Source organism: Lepisosteus platostomus, chromosome 6, assembly GCF_059453375.1.
Source record: "Lepisosteus platostomus isolate fLepPlt1 chromosome 6, fLepPlt1.hap1, whole genome shotgun sequence".
In the NCBI taxonomy this organism is placed as follows: Eukaryota; Metazoa; Chordata; class Actinopteri; order Semionotiformes; family Lepisosteidae; genus Lepisosteus; species Lepisosteus platostomus.
The window spans coordinates 10024100-10040814 of record NC_142616.1 but is presented as its reverse complement, the minus strand read 5'-3'; the positions used below and the strand labels follow the sequence as shown (position 1 = coordinate 10040814).

The 16715-nt window shown below is 47.0% G+C and overlaps 2 protein-coding genes and 4 non-coding genes across 10 annotated transcripts in view; 3 read left to right on the top strand and 3 right to left on the bottom strand.

Moving 5' to 3' along the window:
- Window positions 1-3044: 3044 nt before the first annotated feature.
- Window positions 3045-3127, bottom strand: trnal-uaa (transfer RNA leucine (anticodon UAA)). Its single transcript has one exon. It is a non-coding gene; the product is annotated as a tRNA-Leu (tRNA).
- Window positions 3128-4395: 1268 nt separating this feature from the next.
- Window positions 4396-4468, top strand: trnar-ccu (transfer RNA arginine (anticodon CCU)). Its single transcript has one exon. It is a non-coding gene; the product is annotated as a tRNA-Arg (tRNA).
- Window positions 4469-4917: 449 nt separating this feature from the next.
- trnal-cag (transfer RNA leucine (anticodon CAG)) lies at window positions 4918-5000 on the top strand. The gene has a single exon. It is a non-coding gene; the product is annotated as a tRNA-Leu (tRNA).
- A 362-nt stretch (window positions 5001-5362) lies between these two features.
- Window positions 5363-5434, bottom strand: trnad-guc (transfer RNA aspartic acid (anticodon GUC)). The gene has a single exon. It is a non-coding gene; the product is annotated as a tRNA-Asp (tRNA).
- A 637-nt stretch (window positions 5435-6071) lies between these two features.
- Window positions 6072-16715, top strand: part of LOC148660099 (protein mono-ADP-ribosyltransferase PARP14-like) — a 197362-nt gene continuing 186718 nt past the window's right edge. Inside the window, exon 1 of the mRNA XM_088634139.1 lies at window positions 6072-6345. Within this exon, the coding sequence (XP_088490265.1) occupies window positions 6174-6345 (172 nt within the window). The 5' untranslated portion in view covers window positions 6072-6173. The remainder of the gene's footprint in view (window positions 6346-16715) is intronic.
- LOC148660107 (telomerase protein component 1-like) overlaps window positions 8445-16715 on the bottom strand; it is a 56945-nt gene continuing 48674 nt past the window's right edge. For all 5 annotated transcript variants that reach the window (XM_088634129.1, XM_088634132.1, XM_088634131.1 and 2 more), the window contains 9 exons: window positions 16572-16704; window positions 16005-16135; window positions 14868-14989; window positions 12548-12676; window positions 11971-12070; window positions 11459-11576; window positions 10950-11032; window positions 9981-10085; window positions 8445-8992 (listed from right to left, as the gene is read on the bottom strand). In XM_088634129.1, the coding sequence (XP_088490255.1) occupies window positions 8873-8992; window positions 9981-10085; window positions 10950-11032; window positions 11459-11576; window positions 11971-12070; window positions 12548-12676; window positions 14868-14989; window positions 16005-16135; window positions 16572-16704 (1041 nt within the window). In that variant the 3' untranslated portion in view covers window positions 8445-8872. The remainder of the gene's footprint in view (window positions 8993-9980; window positions 10086-10949; window positions 11033-11458; window positions 11577-11970; window positions 12071-12547; window positions 12677-14867; window positions 14990-16004; window positions 16136-16571; window positions 16705-16715) is intronic.

The following is a 16715-nucleotide window of genomic DNA, read 5'->3' as shown; positions in this document are numbered from 1 at the left end:
GATCTTGGGATCCAATGAAATCGAAGTTCCAGTTAACCATGACTCAGGTTTTCATACCATAGACCATTTCTTTTTAGCTTTGGGCGTTTCCAAATCATTTGTATAAACTGACCGCTCCCCTGTTTACAATGCCAGCACAAGTCTGATACAGATGACTACATGTTCCCCGGGCATCAAAGTCTAACACACACGCAGGAAATCAAATAGGTTCTAATAGCAGAATAATAATAAGGGGTCAAAACAAGGAAGGCTTTTGATGTTAGGCCATGCGGACATCTTTTAGCTGTTGCAGATTTGTAATCATATTTTTCATAAACTGGGGCTCCTATTCTGTCCTGTCCCTAGTTTCCTGTGCTTTGATGTCCTTCCGGTGTCTCTTTCTCTGGGGCTATATATTTCCGGGTCTCTGATTCTCCTTCGCTCAGCATTGATGTTCGGATGCCCTGAAACCCGCCTAGCACCAGGTCTCCCAACGTCCGCTGCCTGAGGGCATTGGTTTCTATTCGACTCCTAAACTACTGAGCTCCCATTCTGCTGCTACGTAGAGGGTCTTTTTCCACTCTCCTGCCTCTCCATGGGGTTCGTCCCTTCCGACATCCGTGACAGGGGTCTTTGTTATTCTACACATCCGTGGCAGGTAAGTAGCCATTTTCCTGGATCCACTCTTCCTGCAGTATTTTCCTCTCTTGCTGTGGCAGCTGTTCTGCCAAACTGCCCTCTACGTCGACCACATTGATGTGCAGCCTTGGCCTCAGAAAGAAAAGCAAAACAACAGTGACGAGCGGCGCTTGTCTCATCTTCAGGTACGATCCCCCTAAGGCTCCCTGACATGCACACCCGGCGCGACTGTTTTGCAGTTGTCTGCCTGGAGGGGGCACTATATGCCTTAGGAGACAGCCACAACGACTGCCATTTCCTCCACTCAGTGGAGTGCTACACACCTGCGGACAACACCTGGATCTACTCTTGCCCTGCCCTGGGGAAGTGTTATCTTCAGATTTGTCACTCCTCAAAGCGCTTTCCCCTCTTTCTTCTTTTTCCCCCTGTCCCCATCTTTGTTTCTCTCTTCCTCTTTACAGTCCTGATCCCAAACCCAAATTCACTAATCCCTTCTCTCTCTCTCTGCCTCCTCTTTCCTCCATCACATCTTCTCCTGAAGACATTTTAACCCTCATGGTTTCAGGCCCAGGGCTGATACTAAGGTATTGGGATTTCAATAACCACAGAAGGGTTTCTGTAAAAACATAGGGGTGTTACCCCAGTGTCCTGGCCAAATTTCCCCCTTTTATTTACCAATCATGGCCTCCTAATAATCCCTATCTCTGAACTGGCTTCATCACTTTGCTCTACTCCCCACTGAGAGCTGGTGTGTAGTGTGCATACTGGTGAACTTTAGTGCATACTGGTGAACATTTATTATTATTAACTTTCAGTGAAACATTGCCCTTTAATCAGATGTTGAGCACTGATCCTGAATACTTGGTCATGAAATACAACAGGAAACCATTGGTTTGAACCCACATGGGAACATGCCTGTTCAGTATTAAGCTCGATGTCTTAACCACAAGGCCATTCTCGTTACTCATACAGATCTCTTTAGAGTGATAAGTTCTAAAAAAAGGATTTCTTGGCGTTGAAAACTTTACATACATTGTCAGTGTACGTATTGAGAGACAGGAAATTATAATGACAGGGCATTTTTCTCATTTCAAGTCAAATTGGGTTAAACTTTTACATTATTCATTAATGACTTCTGATTGAAATAAAATGAGAAACCTATGCTGTCAATACAGGTACCCGTCTCTCACTACGTACACTGACAGATTCTTCTTGTCAGCCTTCCATAATTGTCACATCAGAAGGAACATAGGCTGCTCTTTTGAGATGCAACTCTATGTCCAAACCAGGAAACTTGAGTGTTTAAGGTGTTGAACTTTAGAGCCGATAGGCAAGTGTCTTTTTGAGCTACACTACTAGTAGACTTTTTCACCAACGATCTCTTTAAAGAGCTGGACGTCTGAACCCAGGATGGCTGAACTGATGAAGCAGTTCGATTGAAACCCTAAGAGGTAAGTGTTTACATGGCTTTGAAAAACATGTAAAAGTTTTAAACAGTAGAAATCACTTTCTAGAACTTATCACTCTACAGATCTCTCTGCTAATGACCAGGATGGCCGAGTGGTTAAGGTGTAAGACTTAAGGTTCAATGGACAAGAGTCTGTGTGGGTTCGATCCCCACTCCTTGTAATTTTGGCTCATGGGAAATTCCTGCTGTGATTCTCCAGAGAGAACACAACTAAGCAAGATGACAGAGTGGTTTTGGCAGAAGGGGAATGCTGCAGATGACTTGAAAGAGTCCAGACTCTATAAGCTCACAGTGGAACATTAGCCAGAATAACATCCCTTCTCTTACAAAATGGTTCACTGGTATTTCATGATCATGTACTCAGCATCACAGCCTTTAAACATCTGATCAGAAGTGCCAAAACTACAGGAGAGTTTTCCCAGTCAATGCATTGGGCACTGGGGTGCAAACTGCGCCCAAAGAGAACAGTTCCATCTACCACTACTAGAGCCAGCATCCTGTGTGCCCTTGAAAGTCTCCATTCTAGCACTGACCCAGCCCAGCTTTGCCTCGTCTCTCTGATCTGCTCAAGTCAATCTACAATTGGCTCACAATAAAAAGTATAATGAAGTACATCAGATAAGTCTTCCATAATGCTCAGAATGGAAAGACTGTTGGCCCTCCTTTGGAATACTAGCTTTCTTAAATGACCTTGCTGTCTCAGTGGTTAAGACATGAGGTAAGCCTCTTAGGGTTTCAATCGAACTGCTTCATCGCTGGTCACCTGGCCATGAAATACCAGTGAACCATTTTGTAAGAGAAGGGATGTTATTCCTGCTAATGTTCCACTGTGAGCTTGTGCAGTCTGGAGTCCTTAAAGTCATCTGCTGCATTTTCCTTCTGCCAAAACCACTCTGTCATCTTGCTTAGTTGTGTTCTCTCCGGAGGATCACAGCAGGAATTTCCCATGAGCCAAAACTACCAGGAGTGGGGATCGAACCCACACAGACTCTTGTCTATTGGATCTTAAGTCCAACGCCTTAACCACTCGGCCATCCTGGTCATTCGTTCTTTTACCTCCCTTCTCCAGAAAATCACCAAGTAACTGTAAGGAATTATTATTATAGATGTTAGAAATTCTGGTCTGCAGACTCTGTTCCACTGCCATCTGGTGGAAGTGACTACATATCGCAGCCATTTTCAAAATAACTCCAAAGTCCCGTATTTCGCGCGGTTTTACTGTTTTTTTCCTGTCTTGCTCAAGTGCGTTCTTTAAATGGAAACAGACCTTTCCACCCCTTCAGACAGCCAAGTCGTTCGCGCTGTTTCACGTGGAGCAGGGGTAAGAGCAAACGATACTCCATAGAGTCGCGTTATCTCACACACGCGAGACCGAACCCCCCTCCAGCTCCCCCTTTACGGAATTGATTCCTCTATTTTATCATTATGTACCAGCCGAATGCAAGTTGGGTTTACGCAGACGAGACTGGAGAATGCGAGTCGGTCACTCCACTTTGTATTAAGATTCAATTTTAAAAAAGAGCTTCCCGCTTTTCCCCGAGACAAGTGGGAACGCTTAAGAAGCTATGATCGGTGATCCCGCGGAAGCGCCCCTGAGGAAGAAAAAAAAACCACACGTATCATGTTTAAACGCAAAGCCGTCTAATTTAAACGGATTTTGTTCCTCCATGGCGCTCATTTATTTTGCCCACGAAACTAGACATACATTAAACAGTTTCATAACCATAAGGGAGCGAATCACCCGCAGCTCCACGGGGCTGGTGAGGAATGTGCTTGCTCCTAGTTCGGGCATCTATCTCAATCGGATTTTTTTTTACAGTTTAGAAGCCAAAGGAGTTTTTCAACCTTAAAGAGGAAAAAAAACTTTCTGAGTTTCAGCCCTCCAGTTGCTGACATCCACTGTACACCCTTCCAGGACAAAAATCTGGATTTTCGGGTCACGGAGCAAGATTTCATTGTAACGGATCAAGTAGTGGGGCCAGTAGGGGGCGCTCACCCTGCGGTCTGTGTGGGTGCTAATGCCTCAGTATAGTGACACTATACTGTAGAAATGGCGCCGTCCTTCGGATGAGACGTTAAACCCAGGTCCTGACTTTCTGTGGTCATTACAAATCCCAGGGTGTTTCTCGAAAAGAGTAGGAGTGTTACCCCAGTGTCCTGTCCAAACTTCCCCCTGGTCTTTACCAATCATGGCTTCCTAATAATCCCCCTCTCTGAACTGGCTTCATCACTCTGCTCTCCCCACTGAGAGCTGGTGTGTGGTGAGCGTTCTGGAGCATTATCCAGGTGGGGCGGTTAATCTCATATGAGCCCCAGTGGCCTAATGGATAAGGCACTGGCCTCCTAAGCCAGGGATTGTGGGTTCGAGTCCCATCTGGGGTGTGTAACTTTTTTTTATATCCTGTTATTAGTAGAAGACCTTCAAGCAGGGAGCTGCGTCAACATGCGCGGGTTGCAAAGGAACGGCTTAAGGCGTATTCCCTGCTGCAAAGAAAAAAAAGGCACAACGTTTCTCCTTCCCCACAGCCGGAACGTTTTGCCTCTTTTCCCTTCAGAGTGGAATAAAACGTCACTTGTTGTTCGGTACAACTTCGCCCAGTGTTACGAATTCGGCCGGTGAAACCGAAACTAAGAAATGAGCCCGCTAGCGTGAGCTGAAAAATAACCTCTAAAAAGATCTCACCGCAATACACAAACCAAGCCAAAAGAGGGAAGCCAGTAATCCCAAACCCGAGAGAGAGTTTTCCGAAGCCAACAATCTGAAAGCCGTAGTAAAAACAGAGAAAAGCAGTTCCAATCCCAAAACAGAAGCAGAGGAACTTCTGCACGCAGTCAGGATGGCCGAGCGGTCTAAGGCGCTGCGTTCAGGTCGCAGTCTCCCATGGAGGCGTGGGTTCGAATCCCACTTCTGACAGTCTGGTTTTCTATTTTTTTTATCCTACTTTTAAATAAGAAGACAACAAAATGGCAAAAGTACAGGTGCTTCCAGTTATATGTAATGCTACGCACGAGTGTTGCAGCTTCAGTTGTCTGATACGAATCAACCTACCGTCGAAAGAACTGACCTCCACTTGGCCATCAGCTTCCTAGAAAAACTAATGCTATTAAAAGCGAATGCTAAATACAATAGGCCTGATTATTTATGACGGAGTTTATTACCGCAAATTTGTAAGTCTGTTTCCGAAAAAGCTTTCAACTTGCACTTGTCAGTGAATTAAAAAAAAATCTCCAACTTTGACATTTTAAATTGTGATCAGATTGTAAAAGGACTTTTACCTCCCCGTCGGGAAATCGAACCCCGGTCTCCCGCGTGACAGGCGGGGATACTCACCACTATACTAACGAGGAGCGCGTGTGTACGGGGGTGCGCCTCAGCTCCTTCCAGAAGCGCACGTGAAGCCGTGTATCCAGCTGTGCTACCGCACTGCGCTCCTCCCCCATGCACGAATAACACATATAGAATCGGATATACGTCAGGTTTATATATGAGGCTAGGGTGACCATATTTTGTTTCAAAAAAGAGCACGGAGCGGGGGATAAGCGACACGCGACACATGCCTCCAAAGTAATTCATCTTTATTACTTTTTCTAATCAAAAATCAATTTAATCTCTCCAGTTTTTTTATTAAACTTCTTAGTAAACTTATAAACAGCTGCATGGTTGGTATTTCTCTTTCATAATAGCAAAGGAAAAAACAAAAATATACCCCCATTTAAAACTTAAATGTTTTTTTTATTTTAAAAGTCTTAACATCTGAGGAAAAAACGAAGACATTATAACTCGGGAGAAGCATTGGTTGCAAAAACGAGCAATTTTAACGAAACATTTTGAAATATGATGAAACACGTTAAACGTTGTTATTTCTCACGGCCATAAAAACAGCCACACACACACAAACCCTTTTCAAGATACGCTACGGGCAACACACCCAGGTGAATCCTAGATAAAGGTGTCCTACCTGTTTTGCAGAACCTACAGTAGCCAGGGAAGCATCCGCGAACACAGCCTGCTGCTTCACTCGTGTACCGGGTACCGACTCCCGTGGGATCGTCCGCCCGGAGGGAGATCCCAGCCCACCGGCCAGCTATGGACGAGTACCCGTTCCCCGTCCTCTTTGACCTGGCCGACATGGAAGAGCGCTGGAAGGGCGAAATCCTGAGACACTTTCGGCTCAGGAAGCGGTCAGGCGGAGGCGACTGCAGCGACCTGCAGGCGCAGGGGAACGGCAGGTACAAGATCGCCTTCAAGACGCGCAGAGGTAGGAGACCCCTCGGGCCGTCAGATCTGTATTCGGGGCGATTGTGCCCCGATTCTTATCGTATCGTGTACCTCGCATATATTTGTTATGGCATGTGAAGTTCATACCTAGTCAGGATGTTTACTACATTTGTCTCTCAGCAACTTCAACCCCAACAGGGTTTTGCTCGGGATTAAATTTTTACCACCAATTTAGATCTCAACTCTAACCCCAGAAGGAACCCTAGGGGAAAATGAAAGACAACTGTGGCAGCAGTTAACTTTGCTAGAATTACATCAGACTTAATCAATAGAATCAAGTGTTCGGATCACTAAAGGACATATCGAGCTAGAGTAGCTCTGTGGGGGTTCTCACAACCTTACAAAGTAGACGAACAGCTGGATTGTTTTATAAACTAAGAGGAAGGGAATATAATCTTGGTAATAAGAAAATAATCTGAGTAATATTAAAAAGCTAAGCAGAAAATCAACTACGTGTCACAACATCAATTGATTCATATTGTTCACAGAATATATAAAAAGGAATATATACATGCACAAAAAAAAGACTTATTACAGGAAATAATACAGTATAGCGAAAGTATTTAACATTTATATCTATAGGCATAGACCCAGTATATAGCTATAACTAGACAGCAAATGATTAAATACAGTAAACACAACTATCGCTAGTTACACTGCACTTAGCCAGTTAATCAGAGCTCAATTTTGCTTTCCGAATGTTACACTGCACTCTGCAGCATGGTGACATTTGCATTCTGGTCCTCTAATACTTTATTTTCATAAGCATCAACAGTGAGCAGTTTCTTACTTCCGTCTGCAGCCCTGGCTGGGGGCTGCGTTTCCTCAAACTGGCCACTAGCTCTGCAGTTGGTTTCTCTGTGTCCCCTGCCTTTTATCTCCCCCGCGCTGCGGTCATGCCTAGGGGACGTCCTAATTTTGCAAAATGGTTCCAGCTTCCCTTGCATCTTGCAGAATCTTGTGAGACTTTGCGCTGCCGTGTTCACCCCAAGAGAAGTCCCGAAGGAGCTGCTGAAGGTTTCGGCTGAGCAAGGAGAGCTGCTTCTTAGCCCCAGGAAGCAGTTCAAGTCGGATGTGTGCGAGGGCACCCGTGTCCACAGGCGACTCCGAGCTTGTGTGTGTCTGAGAGTGTGATTCTGTGTGCATGTGTGACTGTGCATGCATGCTCTAAAGAGAATCTCTACGCTTAGGTTATTTGAAACACACGTTACCTCTTACTCACATTTTCTCCAAGTCATATTTTTTACCTCTCGTCTTCGGACGGCTAATTTGAGCTTTACTTCAGTCAATCAGAAAAGACTGGCCTTGAAAACTTACAGCGCTGGTTTATCTTGCCTGATGTGGCCCAGTCGTTTTGGTGAGCCATTTCCTCAGTACTCATCCCCGGCTCTTACCCAGCTTCTTTAGCTTGAATGACCAGTTTCTCCTGAATTGCCTAGGTGAGAACCCACCATCCTGGACAGGTTGGAAGAAGGTACTAGACCAGAGTAAGTCTGGGATGCATTTTTGACCATTGTAGACGGTTTTAAAACAGCGTGGCATAGTGCCTAGTGCTATCAACTGATAACTAGAAGGTTTGAGGGTTCAACTCCCAGCTAAGGGCTCCCCCCCCCCACTTAAAAGCTTAAAATGGCCAAAAACATGCTTAAAACCACTTCTCAGAACACCCAGCATGTACACCCTCTTGCTTAGTTCTGGGTCTCCTCTTGTTTTTGTAGCAACCAAAACTGGTCTCAGGAGCTGATCCAACTCACCCAAAGAAGGCTTTAATATACGACCTTGGGCATATCCGTGGCACACAATGAGCACAAGAAACACGGTAACAAGTAGTACCTAATTTAGTCCTTGAATATGCACCACTGCTTACATGGGCCAGCTGTTAACAGGATTTTCGGAAAGAGGTTATTCTTGCTTTCTATCAGTAATCAGGCACATCCAATCAGGACCTATCTTTTCCTTTTAAGAAACCACGTCAAGTCCCTTCAAATAACAGTGTGAAGGGCATGATGGGAAGAGGGACAACTAGTAGCAAGCAGAGGGAGAAGGTTTCCACGGTAAGAGATCGATACTGACAGTAGGTTTAATGAGTAGAACAGTTTTAATGAGATAATGGGGACTTTCAAAGTCGGCCTGATCAGGGCGAAAGTTCACACCGACTGCAACACAGTTTCAATTGAGAATTGAAATTTGCAAAAAACGAAGACGCATAATAATATAATATAGGAAGCTGAGGATGAGGAAGGGTGTGTATGAAGAAGGGGGGAAGGAGGAGGGGTGTGAGAATGTGAGGTAAAGTGTTCGTTTCAAGGGGACAAAAAGAGGCATTAACAAGGAGGAAAGGGATGTTACAAAGGAAAATAAAATCAGCTTCAAGCAAAACACTCCTTCAACCAACAGCAGTGCACCCCAATCGGTTCAGTATCGCTTCAGAGCTTCGTCCACATTTTCACTCTGCAGGATTGGGAAAGCAACCTTTCTGGAACCGGATCCATCTTCTGGCTGCCCTCTCAGTCCTTCCAGCTGATGAGGTACACCTGGCCCAGGCTGTCTCCGCATGCCAGCTCTGAGGGCCGAAGGGGGTTCACCTCCAAGCTCCAGAGGGGGGCGTGGCACAGGAACTGACCCACCTGGACAGAAACACGAGATCCGTGTAACAGCCATGTCTGCAGTTTAACCCCACCTCTCCTGTGCACTGACTCGTGCAGCTGCACCTCTCCTGTGATGAGCACGGGAATTGAAAATGCAGTTGACCTGAATTCCTTACCCCTGAACAAAACCTATCATCCATCTGATGGTGCGTACATATATCGCGCATATCAGCACAGAGCAGATCAAATCTCTGGACTTCCTTCAGGGCAGCGATCATACCAGTTCTGAATCCTGCACTATTGTAACAGGGCTGGACCAGGTACAGAAAAAAAAGTCACCCGCATCTGAAGTTTAGATTCTCCTGTGGCAGAAGACCCAGTCATTTTGCAGTTACTTCCTCACTCGGGTGCTGCTCTGTGTGCTCTCGGAGTTTGTGAGTGAATGGGACAGACTAGTGATGCACCAGTGATGTGGAGGTGGACTTTTGGCTTAATGGACTTATCTGCTGTCTAGGGTGCGGTGCTGTGTGTGCTCGGAGTCCGTGAATGACCGAGCTTCCTGGGTGGGACAGACTAGAGCTGCATTTGTCACTGGTGTTGTGCAGAATTGGCTCTGTGGCTCAGGATCTGCGCCTGTGCCTGGAAGGCTGCCGGTTCGTATCAAGCGGCCGGCAGAGGAATCCTACTCCGGCGGGCCCCTGAGCAAGGCCCTTAACCCCAAGCTTCTCTCTCCCCCTGTCTGTGTGTCTTATGGAGAGCAAGCTGGGGCATGCAAACAGACAAATTCCTAATGCAAGAAATTGAATACGGCTAATAAAGTGATCTTATCCTGTGGTGGAGGACCTGGGCGTTTGGCTTGGTAGAGTTATCCACTGTCTAGAGAGCGATGCTGATCTTACGTGCACAGAAAGAAAACATCACCAGCTACTAAAAAGGGCTCATTATTCATCCAGTGTCTGTAATGCACATGCCGGCCAGCTCTCTGACTGGCTCCAACACCCCCCCGACTTCCCACGGTCCCAGGCACCTGTTTCTTCGTTTCTCGATCCCACAGCTTCAGACTCCTGTCGTGCGACGCGGAAATGATCATGCTCTCCATCACCTTCAGTGTGCTGATCCTGTCACTGTGCACCTGTAAACAAAATTTAAGATAATTTGCTGGCCCGGACCCATTAATAAACAGCAACACACCTAGTGGAGACATTTGTGGGGACTCCAAATAGATAAATATTCAACATACGTGAACTTACTGAAGCCAGTGTATCTCTGTACACCTGGGACAGTGCTACCAAGTACCACCAGGTAGGATTCTTCCACCTAGTCTACAGAGCAGCCACATTATCAACTTGTAATCTAATCCAATCAGATCAAAGAAGCTAAGCCTGATCAGACTGAGCCTGATCAGCGCTGGATTGCTGCTGCAACTCGTGATGCAGGACCAGTAGTTGGCGCTCTTCCTTCTGGATCAAAATTGCCAGACCAATGCCAGTATTGTGATCTGGGCCACTGTGCTGTAGGAGGTATCTGTCCTTGATGAGACTGAGATCCTGACTCCTTGGGTCAGTTCAGTTCATTTGTCATATGCACAAGTTTAATGAAATGCTTATTTGCCCCAATTGGCATGAGCAGTTCCACACATATCTTCTCCGCTCAGCACCAAAAAGCTATAAAAGTCTGGATCACGTACCCCAGAACAGACAGAGGGGCTGCCTCTATGCGCGTGAAATCAATAAATTCCTAAGCTGATCTACTGTGAGCAGAGCCTTCATTTTCCACCTTAACAACAGTGTGGCTTCCCCATATATTTCCCATTAATTCGACAGGTGAGGTGATTTCTCCCCTCTAATCACCAGTTTATGTATTGGAGTTGCTGCACACCTACCAGGGAGGTGCAGAACTTCAGTGGGATCTCTTCTTATATGTAGAGATCTCAGAGCTCATCAAGAGTGAAAACCGCTGTAGAAATGCAATATACAGAGAGGGGACAGGAGCTCACCTGCTTCTTGCTGCTCCAGGAGCCAGTTTCTGGGGGCTGGTTGTACCACATGTTGCCTTTGGAATCTCCGAACACAATCAGTTCTGTGACAGGAGACGGCGATCGATGAGAAAAGACATTCAAAACCTCACCAGGGTTATATTATCCAATAGGCACAGCAGACACTGTGCCTAGGGCCCACGAAAACTGACAACAATTCTGACCATTTTTAAAACAAAATGATATGGCTAATAGCTGAAGCACAGATCTATCCTTGAATATAAGCCTAGGCAGAGTGTATTACACAAAGAGTCACGTCAATGGCCATTGTGTTATTTTTTTGTTCAACGAAGTGTAAGGAATTGACCATTTAATCATGGAAATGCATCTATCCCAGGGCCCAGGAAGCAGAAGTGTCTGATGCCTACAAAGATTTTAATCCAGCCCCGGATGCCCAGTTCCACCGTCAGCCCTGGCTAACGGTGGCGACTTCCCCGCGGCGGTGAGGATGAAGACCTGCGCTGCCCTACCTTTGTGCATGGCGGCCGCCGTAACCTGCGAGTCCCCTTCGTCGGGGGTGTCGGGGCTGCCTTCCATCTCCACGTAACTGAAGCCAGAATGTACGTTGCTGGTATTCCCCATGGTGTACTGAAACAACCAAACGGACCAAGAGAGTAACCCACCAACCCAACCACGCTGGAGGGACTAGCAGGAGGGAGAGAGGCTTCCCTAAGAGTTACTGAAATTTCCCACCCAATCCCAAATCCCGACCTTCAAGCCGGATCACCTTCAGCCCCGGTTAGGGAAAGGAGAGAGCAAGGGACGTCACGCACCCTTTTCATCCAACACCACGCTAACCAGGATCGGTCTGGTCTGATGGGTGGAGACTAACTTGCTCAGATATGGAAATGAGTCTGAAACCACTGGAGTCAAAGTTAACAAAGCGCCAGCTGCCGGGGGGTTGTGAAAGGGGGACGCTAACGAGAAGACGGACGAGGCAGGGAGGGGAGGGGAGGAGACGACGAAGAGGAAGAACTCTCACCACAAAGCCCACATTGGGAACCCCGTTTGCCTCTGCCAGGACCCAGGAGCTCTTGTGGTCGTTGGGGTGGAAACCCAGCACCTTGTAGTACAGTGGGAGGCTGCGGAAAGAGCATCACCGCAGGTGAGCGAGCTCCTTCTCTGGACTGCAGGAGGACTGGGCTGAGACGTGCCCTGACTCACACCTGTTGATCAATGGATGTCAGTGACCCCAGGTTCGGATGGGGAGCTGCAAAGAAGCCATCAGAGGATAATTCCATGCCGAGAAGCACACTGGAACCTGAGGACCGGAGGCACTGCCTTACACAAAGGACGGGGAATGAGTGGAAGCTCTTGTTGCTGCTGACATCCTAGATTCCTTCGAGAGATGAACGGGTGCGATCCTCAGAAATAATCCTATTAACCAAAGACCGGGTAGGCTAGATCGGCATTCCTCTCCCGCCTGTGACAAGCCCGCGAGTATTTTTAAAAAGGGTAGAAGTGTTTTTTGGGCGTTGCCACCTGCTTCAGATGTGCACTAGAAATCAAGATTTGAGGGAGAGATTTTTTTTTCCTCCTCCCACGTCGGCAGCGGCTACCTGCGAAAGAAGTGATTTTCGCACATCTCGTCCACGATACTCCCATCGGTGCAGGCCCCCAGCAGCACCGAGCAGTAGTGCAGGGTTGTCGCCACGTGCTCCAGCTCGAAGGACGACACCCGCTTCACCCTGTGTGTGGGGCAGGATGGAGTGAGAGTTAGGTCAGTACGCACTGCTAGTCAGTATACAGAAAACAGCAATAACATATTGGTTATACCCTTGAAAAAACAGTGACTGGGACTCCTGTCGAATGCGAATTCAAATCACAACACAATGACAATACAAATGACAGAATCGTAATCAGACAATACACACTAATATATACTGTTGTAAAAAAGAAACGCAACACCTCCTCCTCCACACTCGGGAACAGGCTGACCCATCCGTGAAGAGGACCTGATGGCACTGCTGACAAGTCCATCGCAGCCTCTGTCTGGCCCAAGCCAGTCAGGTGTGACGTCTAGGAGGTGTGAGCAGGGGGTCTCTGACAGGTTGCCTTGCTCTGAGGCCAGCAGCATGGAGCCTCACTGTCCTGTCACTGATGCGGGCATTGTGTCTGCCGGCAGTTTCTGCAGCAGTACGGGTGGCAGATCTGAAACGATCTCTCAGATGGACCAGTCTGATGTGTCGGTCCTGCTCTGGTGTGGTCACTCGAGGGCGACCGGATCATGGACAGTCATCTGTCCTGACGGTCTGCTGAAACCTTCTCTGCAGTCGGGACACAGTGGAGCGGCTTACTCCATAGTGTCTGGCAACGCTGGCACATGACATGCCTGCCTGCAGCATGCCAATGGCCCTCTCCCTTGCTTCTGGTGACATTGGAGGCATTATGGAAATCACAGAAAACTGACTAAGTGTGGCCTTTTTCTTGTAGTGACCTAAGCTCCGAATGAAGGCCTTTTTAAAGGTGACCTGATCAGGCATTGTTCCACCTGGACCTCATTAGGTAAAAGTGCACCTAACAAGCTTTTGTGTGTTTGGCGAGTTGCAATGCCTAATTGCACAAGCTGTATTGCTGTTCAGAGGGCTTAAAACAAATTGACAATTTTTTGTGAAAGTACATAAACTATAACTATAGTATTCTCATTCCAGAAAATGTTACATTTCTTTTTTCCATCAGTATACTGTATATATAAAATATGTGACCAGGGTAAGAAATAGCAAAGAGAACAGACCCTGATGACGTACAGACACAGTGATCATATTTCTAGCCTTAGAAACTGGGAGATACAGACAGACCTGGCTGCTCAGAGAGGACAGGCTGTGCTCTTACTGAAAGCAGTGAGAAACAGAGACAGATGCACTGTGAGAAATACTCTGGGCTTAGGCAAACATCCTTCTCTTAAATACATCTAATCCCAGAATTCCCACACCTGTCAAAATCAAAACTACCAATCCTACTGGAGGAGGGGGGATGAAACTAAATAGAGCTTCAGCCCATTATGTGATCTCCTGTCCCAGCCTGAGGAACAGACACTGAGCCTGTCTCTCATTAATAATAATACAGTGTGTGATCTCCTGTCCCAGCCTGAGGAACAGACACTGAGCCTGTCTCTCAGTAATAATAATACAGTGTGTGATCTCCTGTCCCAGCCTGAGGAACAGACAGTGAGGCTGTCTCTCAATAATAATAATAATAATAATAATAATAATAATAATAATAATAATAATAATAATAATAGAGTGTGTGATCTCCTGTCACAGCCTGAGGAACAGACAGTGAGCCTGTCTCTCAATAATAATAAAACAGTGTGTGATCTACTGTTCCAGCCTGAGGAACAGACAATGAGCCTGTCTCTCAATATTTTATTTTGTTTTATATGAAGTGCATGACTGTGCACTGAGTGGAAGGGTGTGCAAGGAAAAAAGCAGATGAAGGGGACAAAGGAGAGAAGGCTGGAGCAAGAGACTGGAAGAAATAGGATGAGAGAGAGAGAACCAGTGGAAGGAAAGGAAGGGAAATGATGAAGATGGAGAGGGGGTGAGAGCAACATGACACAAGTGCATGGAGCGTGGATGTCCATACCTGGAAGCCTCCGTTGTCTTAAACACTGCTGGTGCTATCGATTGTTCTTATAAATAGCCCGTGTGAACAGATGCATCACACTACAGTGGGAGTGGGTTGAGTGAGATCGTTATGTGTCTAATTAGCACCGTTTTTCTAAGCAGACTGGGAGTGGTCTGTCCCCGATCCATACCCTGACCCTGACGTGTCCCACTCTGCTCTCTGGAAAGGTTTGGAAATGACACGCCGACCCCCCACCCCGATGCAGGGAAACCCCCGGCTATGATCAGGGTGGGCAGGCTGGATGGGACTCACTCCGCAGTGGTTTGAGGGGGCTGCCAGTCGAGAATCCAGATGGACACGGTCTTATCCTGGCAGGCGACAGCAAGCTGCCTCTCGGACATGAAGACCACGGAGCTGACAGCCGAGGCTCCCACCTGCACGGACAGAGGGTGCTGATCAAGATGCAGACAATGTATGGGAATTAAGTAACGCGTCAATTAAATTCTAAGCATATTAGAACAGTTACATTCGTCCCATCTCGCCAATTTGGCAGGTTAGTCGATAATCGATCGCAGGACCATCCAGCTTGTTCTTGAAAGAAGCCAGGGTATTGGCTTTAGCAGTGTGGCTGGGCAGCGTGTTCCAGACCCCCACCACATTTTGTGTAAAGAAGTACTTCCTGTCCTGACCAGAAGATTTCTTCCAGCTGCTTCTTGAAGGAAGCCAAAGCATCGACTTCAACCATATGTCTGGGCCGCCTGTTCCCTGCTCCCACCACAATGTGCGTCAAGAAGTTCTTGGGTTTACCAATAATAATAATATTTTCTTACACTTATACAGCACTTTTCTGGATACTCCACTCAAAGCACTTTCCAGCTAATCCCCTCCACCACCAGTGTGCAGCCCCACCTAGATGATGCTCCAGTACTCTCACCACACACCAGCTCTCAGTGGGGAGGAGAACAGAGTGATGAAGCCAGTTCAGAGATGGGGATTATTAGGAGGCCATGACTGGTAAAGGCCAATGGGAAATTTGGCCAGGATGCCAGGGTTGCACCTCTACTCTTTTTGAGGAACGCCACAGAGAGCCAGGACCATCTGAAGGATGACGCCATTTTTACAGTACAGTTTCCCCATCACTATACTGGGGCATTCAGACCCACATAGATTATGTCATAGATTATGGGGGGTGGGTGCCCCCTACTGGCCCCACAAACACCTTTTCCAGCAGCAACTTTAGCTTTTCCCAGGAGTCTCCCATCCTGGTACTGACCAGACACACATCTGCTGAGCTTCAGTGGGACTCCCACTTGTGAGTTGCAGGGTGGCATGGGTGCTTTAAATACACTACCCTGCTGTTCCCACTTAAGTGTTTCATTTAACCTTCACCTGAGTATGGAACTTGTACATTTTGCACTAGCTGTGCGCTGGAAGGGGACTAAGTCCTACCTGCGTGCAGCAGATCACAGAGCTCTGGGCCCACACACACAGCCGGCCATCCTCGTGGCCCGACACCAGCAGCAGCCCGCATGGGGAGAAGGCCAGCGCTGTTGTCCCCCGCTTTGTGGCAGAAGCACATTCTGGAGATCATTAAAAAAAAGCGACAGAAAAATCAGACTGCAACATGGACAGTAAACATGAAGAAGAGTTGAGATGGAAGTGCTTATAATTAGAAAATGGATTGATGCCAGAGAATATATATTGGTCTTTGGCTTTACTCAAGATCAAGGCACTGTGATAGAACCCTGATAAGCATACATGTTGGAAACTCTAACTGACCAATTTTATAACCAGCGTTTAAGAGAAAAACAGGTTTTCTGCAATACTATTATCATACTGTTATATAACTATATTGCAAAGCACTTGCTTAAAAAGCTTGGAGAAGGCATTTGCCCTTAGGACATGACAAAAGACTTACACTAAAAAAGGGACTAATGGAGTGGTACTCCCCTAAAATCTACAGGCTCTCTCCCTGGTCTGGCTTTGAGGTGAGGGGCTCAGAGAAAGGTTCGTTACCCATTGCCGTGGAGAGGCTCCAGACTCTCAGCGTGCGGTCCTCGGACACCGTGAGGAACGCTGGGACGACATCCTCGGAAACCGAGGCGCGGACCCCTGCACCGTAACAAGACAGCATGCTGTGGTGCGCCACCTACAGGTGAC